We start from the raw sequence: 22,871 nt of genomic DNA, 5'->3' as shown, positions 1-22,871 counted from the left end.
TATATATATATATATATATAAATTCCCTGATAAAAACATATAAACCCCAAAAGCGCTTATTACCCCTTTCCAACAAAGCATAAAACTTAAAATTAGTATTTGCTAATATGTTTAAAGAAGAGTATGGGCATAGACATTCAGAGTGCAAGGCATCATAAATGGCAGCAAAGAGACATCGACTTTTCCGACATTGCATATATGGTATTTCCACACAGTGCACTATGACAGCAACAACAAAGATTACTTTTGTTGTTATCATTGCTTGCTCGTGAATAGAAACGTTGTTTTATTTTGTCCTACTTGACAACTTAAATTACTTGACCCCAAGAACTGGCACTGCACAAATACTGTTTGTGGAGCAACAAGTCGTTGCAGTAACGGCCTCCTACCTGCAGGGGAGCTGTTTTTACAAAATGAGACAGGAAGAAAGGAAACCCGCCATTGAAGCGAACTCACAACGTGATTGTTCCGTTGAAGTGCACTCCTTCAAAAAGGTGCAAATCAATTTTTTAATCATACACCTACCACTGGTGTTTGTTCGGAGAGATGGCGTACAGAGGACAAGGACAGAAGGTGCAGAAGGTTATGGTGCAGCCCATTGTATCCTTTTTTATCGGAATGAACCACATTCGCGGTTGAATCGGTTGCTTCAGTAACTTAGCAGCTAAGCTAAGCTAACATTTCATGTTAGCTAGCCGACATTAGTCATTCAATTTCCGTGAATGTGAACGCGGAGAGACTTTTAACCGAGCTATAGTGTGTTTTAACTACTTATTACAAGCAGGAGATTGTGTGTAAGATTAAAATACTTCTACAAACAGCTTAGGTCAATAGAAATGCATTCAACGTGCTGGCAGTGCTAACGCACTCATCTACGATAAAAGCACACCAAATGGTACAACAGCTGAATTAGTCTCAACAATTCCGATGTGTGCGGAATACTTTTGCTTCCCTTACATGAAAAATATCACGTATATACGTGTAGACTGACTATGGTTTAACGGCATTTAGCTGGGCAACTAATTTAACAAACACCGTTTCATTACAAGGACTCCAAAGCAGACGGCCATGATTGTTGGGAAGGAGATTTGTAAACTTGTTACTTATGTTATAAGGTTACGCTGGTGTTTCTAATGCATGCTTCAGTTGGCTCTTGTCATTAGTGATTTAATAGGGGGATGTAAGATCAATTGAATCAAAGGTTAGCTACTGGCATCACTACTATAATTGCTAGCTCAGTATTGTAACCAGCATGAGTGCAAGTGGCGACACAGTTTTTTGTTTAACGTTGGCTCACTGTGTCCAAAGAAGCTCACTACTCGTGTGGAATAAACCAAAATGCAACAAGGCAACGTTATGCATTTTTCTCATATTCGATTTTTATGAATGTGTGTGTATGCTTTTGAACAATTAATTTCCTTGACTCCATGTATCAGAACCTCATTTTCAGGTATCTGCAAAATGTAAGTATTAAGTTGATCCTTATTCAGTAGTAAATTCTGATGTGTTTTAAATTTGTGTGTTGTCTGAATAAAATGAAGTTCTCATTTCTTGCTCTTGTCATTCTCAGCGCTCACGGATCCAGGTCTGGTTGTATGAACAGGTGAACATGCGGATAGAGGGCTGCATTATTGTAAGTACTCTTTTGCTCTTTTTTCTGCTTTATTTAATTCAACTGGAGTAAAAAGTTAGATTTCATTCGTATATCAGTCATTTTATTAATATTTGGCTAAAGTAAAAACATATAAAAAGTACAGTAAATAGGCTGAATGTCTAGGGGAGATTGAGATTATCCGCACTAAAACGGATGAATCTGACAAAGCTGTTTACATGTGGAGCACAACATGCACTCAAAATAGTGTTTTTAGGTAGTTCTGTGACTATGATTAGTCAGTTAATTGATTAGTCGATCAAAAAAAGAGGCAACTATTTTGATAATCGATTAATCGTTAGCCTTATTTTTCAGGCAAAAATGCCAAATATTCCTTGATGGCAGCTTCTCAAATGTAACAATTTGGCAGTAAATTGAGTACCTTAAGGTTTGGAACTGTTAGTCAGACAAAACAAGCAAATTAAAAACATCATCTTGGGAGCTGAGAAATTGTGAATGCCATTTAAAAAAAAAAAAAATTTGACAAAATAATGGCAGATTAATTGGTAATGTAAATAATCCTTAGTTGCAGCCATACAAAAAGAAAAGGGTGAAAAGAGTAGCTGACCTACAGTATAATATTGTCTCATCCATCTCTGTGACTGTTACATCTCCTTGACTGCCTCCCATCTAAGTCATTGACTGCTGTGTTTTAGCAAGACATTTTTTTAGTATAGCTCTGTGCTGTTGACGTGTTGTTGGCAGCTATGCTATTAATATACTTTAGTTTTTCGGGCCCCCTCATACAACTACTGACAAATGTGTTATTTTATAATCTGCTGATATCCAACAGCGGGACTTGAAGTTCTTTTGTGACATTTTTGTGTATGATACTTGGAAGTGGAACCCATAAGCACTTTGTTTAATCCAGCGTGGAACACTTATTGGAGCAAACCTCAGAAAAATATAGGAGATTTAGGATAAGAATACAACTAAGCTCTTGCATGAGGCCCATTGAAACTAATCTCTGACTCCTTCTTTCCTCCATGTCGTAGGGCTTTGATGAGTACATGAACCTGGTTCTAGATGATGCTGAGGAAGTCCACATGAAGACTAAGAACAGGAAGCCACTTGGTAAGAGAATCCTACATTTTGACACCTGTTTGGGTTTTTTTTTGTTTTGTGTTTTTTGTACCCTTGTCTGTGCATTTAGCTTTGCTTAGCAATGATTTTATTACGGAGATTCACACAAACCACTACTGACTTCAGTTATGATGCTGCACAAATTCAGAAACTCAGGTTCCAAATCAAAATCGTAAACTTCCTTTTGGAAGTAGCAGTTTACACATGGGATGCGTATTTTCTGTTCAACAAATGTGTCTCGCAAAATAAGCCCAATAGCCATTTGCACTGATGAAATGCATTTTTCACAAGGCTTGTGTGTTATATCAATAAAGGACATGGTTATTGTTTATTCATTAGGATATATTGTCTTTAATCAAAATGTTGAGTTTGACATGAAATACTTCACAGATGTGACTTTTCTGCTGCAGAGATGTGTGTTTGTGTAAGATGAAGAAAAAAAGGATTGACGTTAATTTCAGTGTCAGGCTGTTATCAGAATAGAAATCAGCATGCTGACAGTTGTTCTTCTGTGGCTATTTCATAGTTAGCAAAATATTTGTTGGCTGACTATGCATTAATTTAGAACTACTTAAAATACATTTGGGAATTAAATAATGAAGTCTCACTAAGTGCTAGGGGTGTAACGGTACACAAATTCTCAGTTCTGTATGCATGTCGGTTTTGGGGTCATGGTTTTCTACAGCAGAAAAAAAGGTAGAAAATAACATTTTGGTCTTTTATGTTGAAAAATGTAAACATCCAACAATGGCTCATTAGCCGTGAAGATTACTGAAACAGTTTAGTTGTGCTCAGGACACGTGCTGACAGCTGTTTCATGCTGATTGATGGTATAACTGTATAAAGTAGTTGAAACCACCTCCAGCAGCTACAACAGTAACATGCTGCTTACACACTGATGCTTCAGCATTAATAATCTAATGATGTCACATATAAGAATATATGAAAAAATTTGAAGCCATGTTAAAAGTCTGTGAAAGTGAGAATTGCAACTACCTTATTCTTCCTTGTGTGTTTGATGGAAAAGAGATTTCAATCTCAAGGGACTTCCTGGTTAGAAAAAAATGTCAGTCAGAGGGACCTAACCACTACTTTTACTTTCATACTTTTTAACGACATTTTTCTCTCTCAGAACTGGTTCTCACAATGTGCTGTCTGACCACATCAGAAATCTAATGTTTTTATAGTTGTTCACTCAAAGGCGGAGTGAAAGGCCGACCATCACAGATAGGGGAGCGAGGTGGTGAGATATGGTAACAGTTCACTCGTGTGCTGCAAAAATATTTCGGGTGGAACTTGCGCTCTAGAATTATTGTTGCGTACGTTGGAGTAAATGGATTATTTAACTATTTTGACAGTTTTATTTGGCACAAGGAGCGTATTCTCCGTACGACTGCGTGCACTGAATCGTAACGTCCATACCATGACGTTCAGGACCAATACATGTACTGTTACACTCCTAGTAAAGTCACATCAACATAGGGAATCTCTCATGTCTGCTTTTTCTTGCACAAACCCAGAAAGTATTACACTACCTCCTCTTTTGAGTTTTCAGTGTTTTTCAAAGTGTTGCTGAATGTGCCCATATGGTGGTTAGCGGGGACTGCTATATAGCTTCATGAAGCCCTTTTTGGCATGCGCGTTGCCCAACTTAACATGCTACTTATCTTATGTACTGTGACACTTGATTACTTATCTTCTTTAGCCTTCTTAGTGGGAGCTCAGTGCTTGAATTGACGCTTTGTTTCTCTTTTCTAACCATCATCTTTCTCTTCTGATCCACCTCTTCTTGGGTTTCTCCCTCTTTCTCCCTCTATCCATGTCTCCCAGGGAGGATCATGTTGAAAGGAGACAACATTACCTTGCTGCAGAGTGTGTCCAACTAGAACAATGGAGACATCTACAAATCGTACCTTTCCTTGAGAGAAATGTTTTGTTGTTGTTTGTTGAAAATGCTATTGAGTATGTTTGTGTTTATACAACATGAATATTGTTAATTGTTTCTTTCTACCACGTTTTTCCTTTTGAGAATAAAGTTTTTTTTTCTTACAGCTGTTGTCTCTATTTTTACTTGTTCCACTATGTTTCCAGCCCTCAATCGTTTGCAGTATTTGGGTCATTGAGCTGCACTGCCATCCAGTGGCAGACAGCAATATTGCAATTTACTTATGTAGGTCAAACTCTCAGCTCCAAATAGACAATAACAGGATAAAGTACAGAATAAATGAACCTGTTTGTGATATATAGGTGAACCCTGCTATAATGCTATATGTAGTAGTGCACCTTTTGGTACAGTATAATGCATGTAGAAAGGTTAAAAAGATGAGTCACCGTTTGAGGCATAAACGTAGATTTCAGCCAAATGCAACAGTACGTGTGGAGCAGAATTAAGCTCATGTCCAGATTGTGTATTCTCTTTACAGGCTACTTCGTGATGTACGTCATATTTGCCAAGCTCGTTATAACCCAGACTTTTTTTGTTGGACGAATGCAGATAAACATGAGAAACTCCTTGAGTGTGATGTCTTAGAAAGTGGGTGGAACACATTGATGTCGATATCTGATACTGTATTACAAACAACACTATGAAGCCGGTGTCTAGACGTAGAAATGCAGTTTTAAATTTAGCTACCATAAATCTCCTGTATTCTTCAAAGTTGCAACTACAGACTGCCTAAATTGATGCACCATATACTGTATGCTGCTTGTTTAGTTTTTCGTTTACTTTAGTTTGAGAAAAGTAGCCTGGCTGTAGTGAAACTGATTAACGTAATTACGTAGTTCTTCACTACGCAGCCCAACGTGTCCCTGTTCTGTTGACTGGGAAGCCCCTAGCGCGGAGCTGCCAACGCCCGGCGTAAAGACACAAATAGAGGATACGGTACGGAAAAATTTATTTTGTTTATATTGTTGTGATATAACTGAGTAGTATTTTGTTTAAATCTTGTTAACATCATAGATGCTGTACATCTCTGGTAAATATGTTGTAATTGCCAGTTTAGATATCACATTCAGCAACAGCATCCGCAGAGGTTAGCTCAGCCAGTTAGCCAGCAAGCTAATTGAGGAGGACAGAAGCTAGCAAAGCAAGCCGACAGACTAACATTGGACCGGCTAGTAAATAAACCTCTTGGGGCCGGGTAGCTAACCCATTTCGCATCGAATTTATTGGGGATTTTAGTGTAATGAGAATTGAACATATTTTCACCGTTCACGTGAAGTCAGAAGATAGCAAAATATGTAACCACTAACTGGCCAGCGATTAGCTGGTTAACGAGCTGAGTAAAGAGGTGTAGCAAACGACGGGTTCTTATTTTTCATAATTTTAGCAGGGTCTCGGATTATAGTTGTAAAGTGTAAGGTTTTGGTGTTAACGCGACAATATAGACTGGATAGTAAGAGTAGGGCTAGTAAAGTTATCGTTAGTTTAATCAGCCGGCAGGAAATTAGGCCAGATTCAGGCCGGGGATGTGGCCGAAATACTGCAGCTAGTGCGTCCAAGCTAACAGTGGCTTTTAGTCTTAGCCATCTCTCAGGTGTGATTTTGAATTGTTTTTGTTATCTAGGGAGTAGTTATTACATATACCGGCTGTCCATCATGACCACTTATTTAGACATATCACAAGCTTTGAGGACCCTGATGTTATAGAAAGTCCATTTGTGCACCACTCGTTACAGATTTTGTGTTGATGTCAGAAGGGAATGCTAGTGATTTGTCTCTTGTTGTCTGCATGTGTCAGGATTCAAACGGCCAGATGTCCAAGGACTTTTTTCGGTCAAACCTTGTGCTTGAGAGCATCACTGAGTCTTTGTTTCTGATGAACTTGGAAGGAAGCTGTTACTAAAGCTGTGAACAGACATTGACGAAATGTTGCTAAATCCGTTGTAGTTGCAACCTCACAGGTTATGTGGATGTTGTGTGTTTTGGTTGTATGGTAGACATATGTATTTAGTGTTCAGTAGAAACACTGGTCAGATCTAATCAGCTCGTTAGAGTCTTGCAAAATGTCTTGCTTGATACAGTGCCTAACATACAGAGTTCATTTCTACTTAGGAGCTTTAAATCATGGGGAAACTGCAACAATCTCAGCTGCTTTCACCCCTGATCTCAAAGATGGCCTGACCTCAGAGTGCTTGCTGGCCTACAAACACAAATGCGTGGATTAAGTCTGGTGGCATTATTGTAGCTGCTGCCACCCTCTGTTGCTCATGGCCATGAGCTTACTGCAGTGTTTAAGAAAAGGAGAGGCTGTCCACACACTGAAATTTGCAAACACCGGTACTGCAGTGTTTAGCTTAGAATTTGTCAAATATTTCAATTACCCCCATTACAAGTATGTAGATTCTTAGTCACATATTGTTCCATGTAAAACATATTGGCCCTGCAGGACATTATGATACTTCAAATAGTGTTGACCCCATGTAAAAAATTTCAAACTGGTTTGATATTAAGCCAAATAGCGGACCGGACCAGTAATACCAAATCTTACCTCTAGGTGTTGCACATGACACGGTTGGTCCTGAGCGGAACATAATGAGAGCCCGTGAATGAGAGTATAGCAGCACCACAGTCAGGACAACTGAGTGACACATCATCTTTTGTATTTCTCACAACAACCATTCAACTTAACCTTTCCTCTTGTGCTAGGGTGCTGTGTGTAGCGGCGGTGTGTCCGGTTTAACAGCCAGAAACACCGCAGCTACACACAAAAGCCAAAATGGTATAGTTTTTGCCTTAGGATTTTTTTAGCAGCTGTGCTGTTGTGTGCGTGCAGAGTCCGCAACACCAGGACCTGTATTTGCGCACACCAGTAGTGGATAACTTAAAATTGCCATTGTTCCAGATAGGTTTATTCATGTTCATAGAGTCATGTGTGTGTTAATTTACCAGAAGCTTTTGATATCAGAAGGGCTCTGGAGGCCCAGATAGCTGTTGTTATAATAACTGTAAAAAAAAAAAAAAGAAGAATGAAATGCCTCAACACAGAAGACAAATTGACCTCCCAAGCCTACACTCTTTGTAACAACCACTTCAATATGAACATTTGGAAATGTTGACTTGCTGAACTAATTTCTGGTTCTTATGTTATAATTCTACTGGGGGCCAGGGTTCCCATTAGCTCACCACTAGCCAGGGTTTTCCCTGGTTTTTTGGACAAAGGTGGCAAAGGCTGGAGAACATGTGTGGCATGTGCGGCGAACACAGTTTGCACCTTTAGGGTGTTGTGTGCTTAAGTGAAAAAAATCGCAATTTGACAGATGAGAGTGTCCATAGAGATTTAAATTTTATACCAAGATGGAACAAAAAGATGATAAATAAAGGTTGTCACAAATGACAATGACAATCAACATTAAACTCAAAAAACTCAGTTGCAGATTGTTCAATCTCTCTGTGCATATTTTATTCTCCTGGCTCTACTTTTTTTTTTTTTTTAAATAAAAAGGTCTAACAAGATCCTTCCATTGTGTCCATCCACAGCCACCCTGCAGAACACATCTAGGTGGACATCTTTGAGTCTGTTCCTTAGTGGGGTCTTCACCTGTAAAAATGAGAAACAGTCATTTGTTAAATTTTATGTCATATTGTCTCAAATGTGCTCAATGAATGCATCCTTTTTGCTTACCAACTTGAGGACAGAGAACAGCCTCTCCACATCTGCTGTCTGGACTGGTGCAGTGAAGGCAATGGCCTCTGCCAGACTAAGCTGAGAGTAGAGCTCCCTGGAAGAGCGAGAGACCAGCCACAGCATTGTCTCCCCATGAGTTTTGGACTGTAAGAATAAACCAAATAACCAATTTAAATCCATAAAACATATTGATCTTGGCACTGATTAATGTCCTTCAGTCTCTATAAACCTTGAGATGTGAGAGATTGATTCTTTCCTGGAATACATCCCAGTCCATCAAGAGAACCTCCTTGTTCAGCCTTGGGAAAGAATTTGCCAAAGAGCTGATTTGGTCACACCCATGGCTTGCATCTGTGCTCTCCAGAATGGTCTGGGGATTTACAATTTTTAGTTCATAAAAAAATGGACATTGGCTTTAAAACTGTCCTAAACACCATCTTGGAAGTAGCCAGGTACCTCTTCTGACAAAGGCTTCAGATCAGTGTCAGATCCAAGCCAAGTTCATCCATCTCTCTTTGACCGCATTCTGGGTCCCCATGTCTTGAAGGGAGGAGATGAGTACAGATACCTTTAACAAAGAACAAATCTTTACTGACAATGACCATAAATCATCTAAGATTTATGTACAGCTTGACTAGGTTTTATCAATTACACCCTATTCCACCTGTGAAAAATGAGGTTTCTTCTCTGAAAAACCTGAAATAGTCTGTGCAGTTTTTCGTGCACAATCTGCATCAGGCACAACGTTGGTGGTAAGAATTTGTGTTTAAAAAAATCTGTCGAGCCCCTCAGTCGATGGCTCATGTCTGGCCTACATAGATAGATCAGGAAGGACAGCCGGCATGATTTTTTGCAGCACATCTGTTGCCTCCTTGCTGCTCTCCCACCTGGTCTGGTTGCCTCCCTTAAAACATTAGTATACAAGAGTCCTATTAAAGTTAATAAATCTGCAATGATTGAAAACATGTCTAAAAGGGAGAGATGATTTGTTTGAAAACAGTACCTGCAGTTTTAGCAGTGGGACCTTGAAGAGTTTCTCCATTGCTTTGAGGCTGGCCGTTCTGCTGCTCGATGCTTGGTTAAACCAAAATGTGCTCCCAATGGTTTGGTTGTACTTGGCTAGGCAAGGTATGCCTTTCTCTTTAACACAATCTGAGACAGCTAGATTTAGCAGGTGAGCAACACAATGGGCAGTCACAAGGCCAGGGAACGTCCTGCAGTTTCTTCCTGACCCCTGATTTTTGACCTAATGGTAAATAAGTCACTGTTAAATTTCAACATTCATAATCACCACTGATACCATCTTTATAATAACAAAACAAAAGCAACAACATACGAATCATGACAGAAGCACCATCACTTGCAAAAGTGTCCATGGGTAGTTTCTTTTCTGCTGTGAGCTGAAGGATGACCTCTGTCAGAGTGTCCGCATCCCCTGCCTTTACATCTGTCACACAGAGGACTGCAGATTTTACCACAGTACCTCCTTTTTCATCAGATCCAATTCATTTTAAGCAGACATTTTCAGCCAATGAATTTGCAAACAGAAGCCACAAAAGGAAATATATAATGTATACCTGTTCTAATCTACATGAGCCTATTTTAATTTACACTTCTTTCATAGGCTGACAACCCTCTTGCGCATTTGAATCAGTGGCACATAGCTGGGGTGATGTGGCCCCTTTCGCTTGGCACACTCATGGATTAGTTGGAAGCATCCTTTCAGGGCTTTATGCTCAATGTCTGCTTGGACAGCTAGAGCTTGGACAACTGTTCTTCCTCAATAGGAGGATGAATACATTAACACTGAACTGTATTTCTCCCAGAATACAATAACTATTCATGTTTTTGTCATTGTCTTATCTCTTCTGAGATTGCCGTCTTTCTTTATAGAATTTTGGTGTGTTTAAGACCTGTGATGACATACAACATTATCCAGTCTTTAGTTCTTATTAGGCTGCCTGACGACATTAACATGATGCAAAGGATTGTGTTTTCTGCATAGTACACATGACATCCCATCAGGCGTGTTCATGAGCCAGCTATGGCTCGAGATGGACAGACTCTAAATGATGAAAAATATTACCATAAAGAGTGTGATTTGCAACACAACAAAATGATCGATTGAGCATAATATGAAATGATAGACATCATATTGCACAACCCTTATTGACAGTGTATGAAACTTTACCATACTGATTTAATGTTCGCGGCTAAAGATGTTGAAATAGCCTATTATAGTCTGTCACGTCTCTCTGTCTTCCTGTGTTAGGCCTTTTATTAGTGACAGTTGTGACAAACAACAGTGTTTATTTCTAGGAGTGGCTATCATTTGAAATTCATCGCCAAGACTTTATTACATTTTGGATTAATTAAACATATGAAAGAGGAATTTCTGCTTTCCGGCGCTAAAAAAGTAGGCGAATGGGGTTCGATATCTAGTCCTATTTACTTCTGTAACTTAAGCTAACCTAGCTTCATTACAAACACACATTTGTTTACCTTGTGAGTAACAGCAATTGTGAATTTGTTATTCCCCTTGTTGCCTCCACACTTGAGAGCTGCATGTAATGTACGTGCGCTTGGTATTCATACACGGGAGACTCTGTGGCGCGGGCCTCGGCAGATGGCGCATGAGCTACAAGCTCGACACAAGAAGCATGACGTCAGGGACACTGTGTGAGCATAAACCTAGAGCAACTAATTTCCAACTGCAGTCTTTGGGTAAGATGTTCTGAACCCAAGTCATGCCAGCTGTTAACAGGATGCAGTCTTTGTCGTTGTTAACTTCACCTTCCCCGTTGTCCCGCAACCTCTTCATTGAAGTGCCAAAACAAACTAATAGGAGTCACTTCCACAGCAGTAGAGCTGTTTCAGACTGCTGAGTGACTTCTGCAGCACCTTCCACTTGTCACGAGAATCACACATCAGCGTCTGTCTTGTTTTGAAATCTGTTAATATGGAACTTAACCGTAACAGCTTTTAAAAGTGAAACAGGCTTGACTGTGACAGATGGATGAACCCAGAACTTTTACACATTCCTTGTCTTAGGGGAAATAATTTCCCATATTTGGCACATGGAGGATGTTATTTTTTGGACTTCATGTAGAGAGCTTGTGTTAGTATCTTAATCTTGTGTGTGATTGCTTGTTTTATTGCTTTTGTGTAGTGGCATGCTCTTAGCTGCACAGTTTAGTCCACAGTTGTGTTCATCTATCTTGAGTCTTAAGAAATGAGCCTTTAGTCAAGGTGGCAAGCTGTTTAGTCTGTGCCTCAGTTAAGCTGCCTCCATGAGTGTATAGAACAATCTATTAGTTCCTAATATGAGAAGCAGCCCTACTCTTTAGTCACATTGTTGTATAGTATTCTACCACAACAACTTATTGGACTGGAAAGTTTTGTATTTTATGGTCAGGTGTTTCCAGCTATAATTTCATTTTTGTCTTGTGGTTGATGAAAAAAACATTTTTGTGTGGAAAGTGGTTTACTCAGCTATGGTATGGAAAAAGTCATTTGGTATCAATATTCATACGGAAAATATTGAAAATTTCATAGGTAGCCTTAATGTTTTTTTTTGTGGAGGGACACTCAGCAACCGCACATTTTATCCGTTCTCTGTATGGTCGTCAGGTTAGGCTAGCCCATTGTTGCTAACACGGGAGCTAACCCGCTTCACTTTTCCAGCAGTTTGAGGAAACAACAGACGAGACTTTTCTTTGTCTTGACAAGCTGCAGCATTTATTAACTGACACTGTAGTCTGTGCTGTACATTTACTGCCAGACTTTGCTAGCCTTTTCCTGTACTCCGCTCGCGTTCACCGTCACTTTTCTGCCACTGGCACACGCTCAACCACTCACACATACACACTTCCCTATCCCTTGAAAGGAGCTACTCAAGAATTTCCCAGGCAATGACACAGAGGTTGACTCACGTTTCGGAACAGCGCTGCACAAATACACCCCCAAACGCTATTGATTTCCAAATGAATGGCTATTTGGCGTTAGCTTTGGCATTACAAAAAAATTTTTGGCCTGGTGGCTTGCCAGGCCTGTATAAATATAGGGGAAACACTGAAGATAGTGGGACCAATCACATTACTCTATGGCTGAATAACACCCTCATATTGACAATTTCAGACTGTTTGGTCTGTCATTGCCACTAAACATTCAAATAAATACAATATAAAGGCCTAACAAAACAACAATAACATAATTCTAGCAAAGGGAATAGTACGTCGGAGAAATCAGTACATCTTATTCTATGTGTTTCTGCGGCACATCCACCTGTGTTCTGTTCCCTTGTTAAACCATGTCCACACTGTAACATTTGGTGACAATCCCACCCCCACACAGTGGTGCAGAGCTCTGCAGTGGCTTAGCACGGACAAACTATAACTTGCAGAGGAGAAACAGGGGAATACTGTGGTCCACATAATATATATAGTGTGTTGTCTCAAAAAGCACAATGTGTCAAGATGCACCACATTGTTACAGGCACAGATTCAAGGTCAACATTTATGTTTTGAACATATTTGAACATGTCACAGTAGGAAAAGCACAGGTGTGAATAATAAAAGATTTCCATGAAACTGTTTCAGTTTCAGGATGCTGGTGTTTGTGCTTGCTGGCTCACTGGGACGCTTGAATAGATCAAAACCGTCATTCTGAAAATGGTTGTGTAATGATCGTTTGGCATCAGGTTCCTCATTTCTTTTGGGGTAGTTTCAGCTTTGGTGTGTGCTATCGGAGCTGCCATATAACGTGCACAGGCATATTTTTCCCCCCAGATTCAGGTTTAAAAAATCAGATGTGTTTAATAGAATTGTCAAACTAGTGCAGGTTACAGATATTCTTGGCCGTTTATGGTGACATGCCCTGTTCTTTTGCAGACCAGAGGAGACTGTCAATCAGCTTTAATGATCAAATCAGGGTTATCCTTGAATCCTTATCCTTAAACATGAAGCGTATGTTTCTTTCCAGAGTTAACAGGCCTCCAGTCCGAAAATTGACCCAGTTTAAATGCCACCTTATCATTTAATAGTTTAGGCCAGGAATATTTGCTAATACCATGTCCTTGTTATTGTTATTGGTAAATGATCTCCCTTTTCTCACCTGGCAGTCTGAACCCTGCTCATTCTTACAATAAGCCCAAAATCCCACTGCACATTTATACTGTGTCATTTGTTCCCCCCAAATGAGTCTCCAGCTGTGGGTCTGTACGATCCCTCAATCCCTTAAATTAGAAAACCTCATCTGGACATCTGGACATCCTCATTGACCCCGTGGTTCAATGGGGTCCATTCATTAATCTGTGTCTGGAGGGGGTTATTTCCACATAAACATCTCTATGTCAAGTAGATAATGACATTTTCACTGAAGGCTGGGGTCACATCAGTTTAGAGATTCAGGCCAGGTTTCAATTTTACAGTTATGTTGAGAAGTGCTTTTACTAACAGTTTGTCATTGACAAATAATGAAAATGCCATCTGGTGTTGAGCTTTTCAAGGTCTCCCCCAGGAAACTGGTTAGTCCCCATCCCTCGCTTTTTTTCTCCTCCTGCTTACACATGTCCACTCAGTACAATGCTGTACTCATTTTGATGCATTTAATCCATAAAGATTCAAGGCTATTGATGCCAATAGTGCCTCTATTAAAATAATGACCACAGGGCAGGCAAATACAATTCAATATTTTGTGTTTGTTTATTTAAATACATTTGTAAAAATCAGTGTTGTAAAACAAAACGTAAAGACCACAGGAGGTTAACAGTGTGTACAGCCAACAAATAAGCAATGTCAACCAACAACTAATGAAGTTTCTTGTTTTTCTGTTGTAGATCTTGAATGAGTAGTGAAGACTAAAACACAGCTATGCAGACCATCAAGTGTGTTGTAGTTGGGGACGGTGCTGTGGGTAAAACCTGCCTGCTCATCTCCTACACCACAAACAAGTTTCCCTCTGAATATGTACCTACGGTAAGTGTGTGAACACCTAACTTTAACATATGTGAATGTAAATATGGAGTTGACAGATGCTGCTAATTCTCAGGCAACAGAATGTAACCATCCAAAACAGTTTCATTTTGAACAATTCAGAGCAGGATGTTTAGTTTGGAATGTGAGAAGAAATATGTTCTCCACCCTACTTAAAATGTACTAAATGGTGATCAACACCATACTCACTAAACTCTGGTGATAATAAAATGTATGCTTAAATTCCTATTGAGCAAATGAGTGGCTAACCATTGGTTTTGGTCTGTGTGTTGTAGGTGTTTGATAACTATGCTGTAACTGTAATGATTGGAGGTGAGCCCTACACTCTGGGCTTGTTTGATACAGCAGGTATGTCTTTCTTATTCAATCCTACACTTGTTTAGTTCTGTTCATCCAGCGTATCCAACTCATGTTCTCCAATTGTAAGAATTGTAAATTGTCTATTAAGCCCTTTTCATTATATACATGTTATACTGTGAAGTGGATGTTTGTATGAAGTTAGATGGAAATCATACTGTTGGGTAGTTTGTGCAGGTTAGAATTGAACTGTATTATGAGTTGTCTTCCTTCACATTGCATCCACAGCTTTTGTGAACATAGGATGTATGTTAATGGAAGTTTTATTTTAGGCTTTGGTGAAATCACCTTTGTCCAGTTTATCCATCCTAGAAACTTGATGACCAGACAGTATGATTTAGACATGTTTGTATGTGGTTTCTCCAGGTCAGGAAGACTACGACAGGTTACGACCTCTGAGTTATCCCCAGACAGATGTCTTCCTCGTCTGTTTCTCTGTCGTGTCCCCCTCCTCTTTTGAAAACGTCAAAGAAAAGGCAAGTCTGGCCCTTCCTCTTTCTTCCTGCCACTGGTCTTACCACTCCATCATGAAATATGGATGCTTTGTTTTGATTTTTTGTTTTGTTTTTTAACCTCATATTTTGTCATTTTATTCAAGAAGAAGCAACAGTTTTGTAAGCACTCAGCAGCTATAGCTCTCCTGAGATTTAGCCACGGACATGAATACAACCTCATGAGTTTTTAACAAAATAATCATTTAAGTTTTACTTTGTAAAATAGTGCATTACCCAAACATCACCATCCAGTTCAGTATTAGATACCTATTTAGTGTCTAATGTGAATATAAAACCCAACAGCATGTTGCAGCTTTCCAGAAAGGCAGTGATAAGAGAACCTGTGTGAAGAAAAAACATTGTTTGGCTGAGGCTAGTGGACACCTTCTTAGAAAGGAGGCTGTCTGTTCTCATCATTTCTGGAAGAATTTTGACTTTTTGGCTGGACTGGTAGCATATCATATAACCATGTCATGTGAAACACTATTTCAGTACACTTTAACAACAATTATTGCTGGGACCACTATAGAAAATTTCAGATAAACATTTAATATCCAGAAATTCACATTATAGACACTGACTGTTCCTGTAAGACATTGGCCACAGTTTCACACATTGACCATACATGGTCCAGCCATGTACCAGGTTTTGACCTGGTCTTGTTTCTGCTAGATCTGAACATGCTGACCTTCACTGAAATTTAACAAACTTGAGTTATTGTGGTGAAAACCACAGAACCCAGTGCTGTGTTGGCCATTGCATAATCCTGTGTTTGTGTTTCCAGTGGGTTCCAGAGATCACCCACCACTGTCCAAAGACCCCCTTCCTGCTAGTCGGCACTCAGATTGACTTGCGGGATGACCCATCCACTATAGAGAAGCTGGCAAAGAACAAGCAGAAGCCCATCACTCCGGAGACAGCCGAGAAGCTGGCAAGAGACCTCAAGGCTGTGAAATATGTGGAGTGCTCAGCCCTCACGCAGGTAATACACTGTGTACATATACAAGAGTTACAGTCACACATACAGTACATACACTCTTGGACAAACATGATTCACACCTCAATTGCAAAAACTAAGAAAGTGGAGGAAAGAGGAACATGTTCATATTACCCCAGGCTTGTGCACGCCTTGGTTGATGAGTTTTGTTATGCATGCTGGTTTGATATTGGAGACTCAATGCTTAGTGGTGTTGCTAATTATGCATCATCTGATGTTTTACATGTAGCTTAAAAAGCTTACTTATGAGTATAGTGTATCCTGGTTACAGAGGGCAGCCTACCTTTAGCTGTATTAGTGCTGGAGAGAGCAGTTTAGGCAGTATGTAAAGTATGTAGTAGAATTTGCAACCAGTCTTGTGAGGTTTCTTCTCAGTTCATGTGTTACCTACCAGTCTCTCCAACACTAAAGTGTAGTGAGAGTGACACTAATCTGGTGTTGCACCCTTTTCCTTGGACTCTCCCAGCATGATATGGCCCGCAGCCTTGTCCCAGGTTCTGCCCCCCACACCCAGTTAAAGTGTGCTGATAGTGTGTATAATACCAAAATGGGCAGAGTGTAGCTTTACAGGACAATGAATTGGATTAGCAAATAAAGATATTAGGATATCAATAACTTGATGTCAAAGTGGCTTCAGATTTCCTCTGGGAGGTAATGTTGTTTGTGAAGTTAAAGAGAGGAGCCATGGTTGTGCAGACAAACCTACTGCCAGCCTCTTTGGTAACACACCTGGCGTCTTTCCTACTTTGCTATTTTAGTTACACATTCTTAATACGGCCAGTGTGTGATTAGATCCAACAATTTGTATGCTATTACTGGAAACGTTTAAATAGGACCAAAAGTAGACTGCATGAGGTACTGTAAAATCAAGAAAAGTTTTTCTGTATTCACTATTAGATTTAATATTGCAGTAGTCAGTAGTCGTGTTTGATTGTCTGATTAATAAATCAGTCAGGTCTTGAGTACTTGTGTTGGCATCGGTGCATTACTCTTAGGAACTCAAGGAGGGAAGTGAGCAGAGGGAGTCTGACTCAGAGAACAGATGAGTTAGGCCTCACTCATGCGGAGAACAATAGTGTTGATGGAGCCGAGGTGTAGCCCCCGCCTCCCAGCTCTGCTCCTTCCTTCCTGTCCCTGTCCCCCCCCTTGTCCCTGGCAGAACTGTTGCATAGCTGCTGATGTCATTTCCTGTTTCCTGACTGGGATCTCAGCACTCCGGTCCACACCTCACCGTCAGCTCACTGTTCAACGACTGCCCCTCTCTCTCTTTGCAAGAGTCCATTTCAACACTGTCGCACTTCACTCTTCATCTTCGTCACCATGCATGTCTTTTCACACAGTCCCGCTGCAACTCTCATACCGTCTCTCCGTATTTCACACAGACACTTTCCTCCTTGTTCTGCCATGTTCCTCTTATCCTCCTCCCCCATCTATCTCTTTCTGTGTTCGCTGTGCTAATTGTGCTATTGTTCTCTTCCCTCTCCTGTCATTATAGCGAGGGCTGAAGAATGTATTTGACGAAGCTATCCTAGCTGCCCTAGAGCCACCTGAGACGCAGAGAAAGAGGAAATGCTGTATATTTTAAAACTCTCTGTGCCACTGCTCTCATCTCTTCCTCCTCAGATTCTGCCATTATGCTCTGCATTTTTCATTCCTTTCTCCCATCTCTTCTTTCATCTTCTTCCCTCTCTCTCTCTATCTCTTTACATGTGCTGCTTTTGAAATCTAGACCAATCTCAATCTCAGCCATCTAACTAAGCAATCCATCAGTCTGATTCTGGTCTAACGCCCGACCTAAACTGCTACTCCGTGTTGAGAGCACATAGAAACTAATCTTTTTATGACTTAATTCACTGACTGGAGGCTTTTCTGCACTTCAGTGACTTTTACTTGTTTTGTAACAGCTAACATTTGGTTTGGTTGGTGCATTAACATACTTCAAATCTTACTTAACTTACTGGAGCGGTTTATGTCAGCTTAGTTTTACATCATATATTTTGTAACTCACCACTGTATCATTCCTAGTTAATCTACTATGGGCCAGCGCTCATTAATGTGGGCCCTGGCCAACAGTGGAGCAGTAGCTTACAGAGGATGTACGTCCTGCAGTAGTTGTGGGGAGGATTTGGACTAAAGCGAGGGCGGTGGCTTTCCATGGCTCCACACTGAGATTGATCTGAACACTTAACAGAGCTTCCATTTCTAACGCTAATGTATTTTTTGTACTACTGTTGATTAAACAGAACTATGGATATATATATATATATATTTAGGGCTTTTAAGCAGTGAAGTCATATATAGGGAGTGTTTGGCCATTTTGACAACATAACTGTGAAGTTTTCCTGTTTGGTACAATGTTGACACAGTCGTATTGATTTGGTTTATAGCGGGGCTTCTCTTTACGTTTCTTAAAGTTGTAGTCCTCCGAAAAATGCTTTCTGATTTGTTCGGCCCAACCTCCTCTATATATGACACTTATGTGCCATTAACTGTGGTACATATCCTGCTGTCTTGGAAGTCCAGATAATAAAATAAAAAAAACTATAATTGTGTGAAATGACCTGTGAAATGAATTAATAAAGGACAAAGAACTTGCTCTCCTCTCTGGCTCGCTTCTTCTTCCAGTGCTTCGTCAGAGCAGAATTCAGGAGGGTTAGTCAACTGACTTAAGCAACGCTGGGGGGGGGGGGGGGGGGTACTGGTTTATTGCATAGTGCATCACTGCGTCAGAGCAGCTCTGGTTACTTCACATGACCAAGCTTGTGGTGTAAGCAGCTCTGCTCAGGGGCAAATACAAAGAGAGAGGAAACATTCACCTCTTAGGCTGAGTCATTTTTTTGGTTGGTATTTAAAATATGGCTTTTCTAATGTTGAACGACCTGTCGTAGTGAGTTAGTCAGCGATTTTAATCTGAGGAGCAGAGTCAGGGTCAGGGGTTATGCTTTCTTCTTCCTCCAATTTCTTGTTTGTTTCTTGTTGCACTCAAACACCTGTTATTTGTGTTGTTGACTCCGTTTCCCTGTCCTCACTCACACAACTAACAAACCACATTTAAATGAACACAGAATATCCGCTTGAGTTGCAGATCTCATCTGATCTCTTTGAATTTATTTACATTCTTTTGTCCCCAACAGCACTCTCACATTCCACTGTTTCTTATGACACCCCTCTAAATGACGTTCAATGCTGCTTTTGTTTTCACCCAGTTATTTTTCCTCTGTTTAAGCTGTTATTGTGTTTCCCCTTAACCTCTCTCTTTTTTTTTTTTTGTTGACCTGTGCATGTTTGCGTTGCCCCCTCATTGAGCCTGTGTGTTTGTGTGTTTGTGTTCACAGAAAGGCCTAAAGAATGTGTTTGATGAGGCGATATTGGCTGCATTGGAGCCCCCAGAGCCCAAGAAGAAGCGCAAATGTGTGCTGCTATGAGAGGCTCCTCGCTTTTTCAAATCGCACACACATAAAACACACACACACATCTTAAATACATACACACATGCTCCCCCCTTCCCCTCCCCTGCCCCACACCCCCTTCCCTTGCTCTGCTAAGGCTGGTTGACAGAGTTGTCCTCCACAGGGAAGACTAGAAAGAAAACAGCCTACCAAGTTTCAGATAATTCTCTGCAATAATAAGAAGTTTCACCCTCCTCCCCAAGTCTGAGTTTGGGACAGAAGATGAACCTAACCTGGCCAACAGGCCGCTGCGGGCTCCGGGCAGGGTGGCATTGACTCGGACGGGGATCCAGACATCAAGCTTACTCACAAGTAGAATCCAAGTCATGTCGAGCTTTTGATAGATTGATTTTTAATTCAGTCGATGTTGTGGCCTAATCAACCTGCAGATGCCCCAACCATTTAGTTGTCCTCAGCCAATGTAAAGGTTTCACGGATAAAAAAAAAAAAAAAAGCACCCGCCCCCCCCCAGCCCCTCCCAGCCGTCTGATTGGTGGCTGCTCACGCTGCTGGTCCTGTCCCCTCTTGTTGACGAGCACACTCATCGACCGACCCCTATGTTCTCTCTCAGCACTACCAGAAGAAACGCTAACAGAGTAGTGTTTTTTTCTTTTTTTTTTTTTTTTTTGGTTTGCCAACACCCTTTTTCTCCTCAAACACATAACAAGTCTGAGATATATATATTCCATGTTCCAGATAGATGCACTCTCAACCACTAAGGAAACTGTAGGACTGAAAGGACGTGGTAATTCAGGGCAATACGGCCAAAAACTCCACACAAAAATCAAATCAGTAAATATTGCCATCTTGTATCCAGTCCTCTTAGCACAGTACAGAGTGGCAGTCCATTTGGAGCGTGGTAATCACTTGAAGAGTTAAAGGCATCCAGTAGTAATGGGTCTACTAGTCGACCACAGGAATTGGCCTTTTTAGATGCAGGGAACTTAAACAGTGTTAGCAGAACAAGCAGTGTGTTCTTCATGCGTTGCCAGGGACCAAGGGAGGGTAAAACAAGGATACTGTTTTAAAACATTGCTCCATCACCGTACACTTAGAACGGGTACAGCCGAGACCTCTGTGTAAAACAAACGCGTGGTGTGCACCGGCAGCCATATTTAGACAACTGATTAACAATCTGAATTTCCACCAGAATTCTGTGCCAGGTCAGAATTCGGTGCCTTCCTGTAGCGTGTTTATCCAGGCTTGTATGTCTGAGGCGTGAAGGGCTGTCCGCTCCGTTGTACCCTTTCGAACTGTACACTGCTGGGTGTAGCTGAGCCTTGGTCTCTGTTCTAAATGATAGGTTTAACAGATGTAATTATAATGTAAGCTGGCACACAATGTTGATGTAGGCTCCAGGTGTTTTTACCAAAATCTTTTTTTTTTTTCTTCATTTTTTTTTTCTGTTTGTGCTGTTTTTTTTATTATATATTATATATATATAAATATATATATAAAAAAAAAAAAGGTTACTTTCACTCCTTTTCCATTAGGGGTCGGAACTCATCTGAACTCTTACCTGCCAGTTTATACCAAGAAAACCTGTGATTGGTTTAGTCAAATAAAAACCTCCAATGGCAGAGAGACTGTTTTGGTTAAGATTATTTGTGATTGGTTGTTTTTCTTTACTGGTGGCTTAGAGTTGGGTCGACGTCCAGCCCAAGTCAGTATAATTATTATAACCTGTTGTTGTTTTGGTGCAAAACCAAATGCTTTGTCTAAAGTCTTTGTTCTTTGTATATGCATTCTTTTCAAAAATATTAAACTTATACCTTAATTGCCTTTACCACCTTTCCCTTGCAGTTCTTTTTTGATTGTTGTTTGTGTTCGGTAAAAAAAAAAACTATGCCAAGTTATTTCTGTCCGTACTTGTAATATTGATCGTTTCAAGGGACAAGTAAATGATTTTTTTGTCCTCCAGCAAAATGGGTGTTATTCTCTACCAACATCAAGACCCAAAATTCAAAGTGTCTGCTTACATATATTTTTTATCAACCAATGTAAGTGGGATTGACCTCATTGTACAACTTGATGTAAAGCTGTATTGATAGAGCTCCTAGCATGTGTGTTTCCACTCACATGCTAGGAGCACCACAGCTGTATGAACCTGTCATGGGACATTGAGCCAGCAGGAGGTGCTGTCCACCCAAACATTATCACCCCAGTTGTTGCTGCTGCTGCTCTGTGGGTCACAGTGGTGCTCATACATGATAGAGGCAACCGTGATGTCATTTACAGCCCACTGATGTGCAGGTGTTTCTGAATAAACAGATAATTAGATATCAACATTTGGGTTGTTTTGTGTCATGTGGTCCGCAGTTGTGAGGCGCGAGTAAGCTTATGAAGAAAAGTGTATAACAAGCTAATAAATAAAAATAAAATCTGCAATATGGGACAAAAACATGTCCATAAATATCCAGATGTGTACAACATGAAATAAGATGTGCAATGACGAACTTCATTAAATCGCTGGTTTAAAACATTCTCCCACATGTTTTGGCCTCAAGGTTCAAGTCCAGCTTGTCAGTTGATCAAACCTCTGGCAATCAATACATTACAGATGTGTGATTATCAATACATTCACACATACAATTTGGTTTTGGCTACTTTTTGAGAACCATATTTGCTATATTTATCTTTTACTTCTAATCCAACATGTTATTAACTCTGTTAGCCACATTAACATTGATGTTTGATAGACATTTTTTCAGAATCTGAAGAAATTTGCTATCAGGGCCCAATTAATATGCAACACAGAAATATTGTGTGGTTTCTACAAGGTTTTTCTCACAAGGTATTCCCCTATCTTACACACACAGTATCTTACAGTGTGTGCATTGCGGTGAGGTTGGTGTTGAGAGATCATTATCACTTTCACACAGCTTACACAGATGTCCAGGAATTCCTCAAACGGCAGCAAATGAGGGTGATATCCCAGGTTTGGTGACCTGGATCATCTGCTGCAGACTGCCGTGAGGGATGTTGCACTCACTGCACCCCTGCCTTCCTCCTCCTCCTCCACCCTCATCCACCCTCTGCGAGGCGTTCACACATTCCCTGCGTTTCTGGAGTGCTGTCTGTCAGCGCCTTCTTCCGCTAAAGAGACGCTGACAGCCATTAATTATCACACAGGCTGAACGAAGGGCATTCCTCTCTGCTGAAATATTGGTGTCTGTGCGTCTGTACGCACACACACACGCAGAGAGACACCACCTGGCCT

General features: G+C 40.5%; 2 protein-coding genes across 3 annotated transcripts; both read left to right on the top strand.

Moving 5' to 3' along the window:
* The first annotated feature begins 421 nt into the window (after positions 1 to 421).
* Positions 422 to 4,785, top strand: snrpe (small nuclear ribonucleoprotein polypeptide E). Its single transcript, XM_067588365.1, has 5 exons — positions 422 to 600; positions 1,437 to 1,463; positions 1,571 to 1,633; positions 2,647 to 2,725; positions 4,565 to 4,785. Exons 1-5 carry the CDS (start codon positions 547 to 549, stop codon positions 4,618 to 4,620), a joined length of 279 nt encoding a protein of 92 aa, XP_067444466.1. The 5' UTR covers positions 422 to 546; the 3' UTR covers positions 4,621 to 4,785.
* Positions 4,786 to 5,472: 687 nt separating this feature from the next.
* cdc42 (cell division cycle 42) lies at positions 5,473 to 21,437 on the top strand. Of its 2 annotated transcripts, none has more exons than XM_067588364.1 (6): positions 5,473 to 5,615; positions 14,198 to 14,336; positions 14,630 to 14,702; positions 15,078 to 15,187; positions 15,990 to 16,187; positions 17,698 to 18,798. In XM_067588364.1, the coding sequence occupies exons 2-6, from the start codon at positions 14,232 to 14,234 to the stop codon at positions 17,785 to 17,787; spliced, it is 576 nt and encodes a 191-aa protein (XP_067444465.1). In that variant the 5' UTR covers positions 5,473 to 5,615; positions 14,198 to 14,231; the 3' UTR covers positions 17,788 to 18,798. The 2 variants fall into 2 exon arrangements, with proteins under 2 accessions (XP_067444465.1, XP_067444464.1); XM_067588363.1 differs by lacking the exon at positions 17,698 to 18,798 and adding an exon at positions 19,538 to 21,437 and having other exon boundaries at positions 5,474 to 5,615.
* Positions 21,438 to 22,871: the final 1,434 nt, after the last annotated feature.

Source organism: Thunnus thynnus, chromosome 4 (assembly GCF_963924715.1).
Source record: "Thunnus thynnus chromosome 4, fThuThy2.1, whole genome shotgun sequence".
NCBI lineage: Eukaryota > Metazoa > Chordata > Actinopteri > Scombriformes > Scombridae > Thunnus > Thunnus thynnus.
Note: the sequence above shows the minus strand (reverse complement) of the source record. Positions and strands in the feature narration are given on the sequence as shown.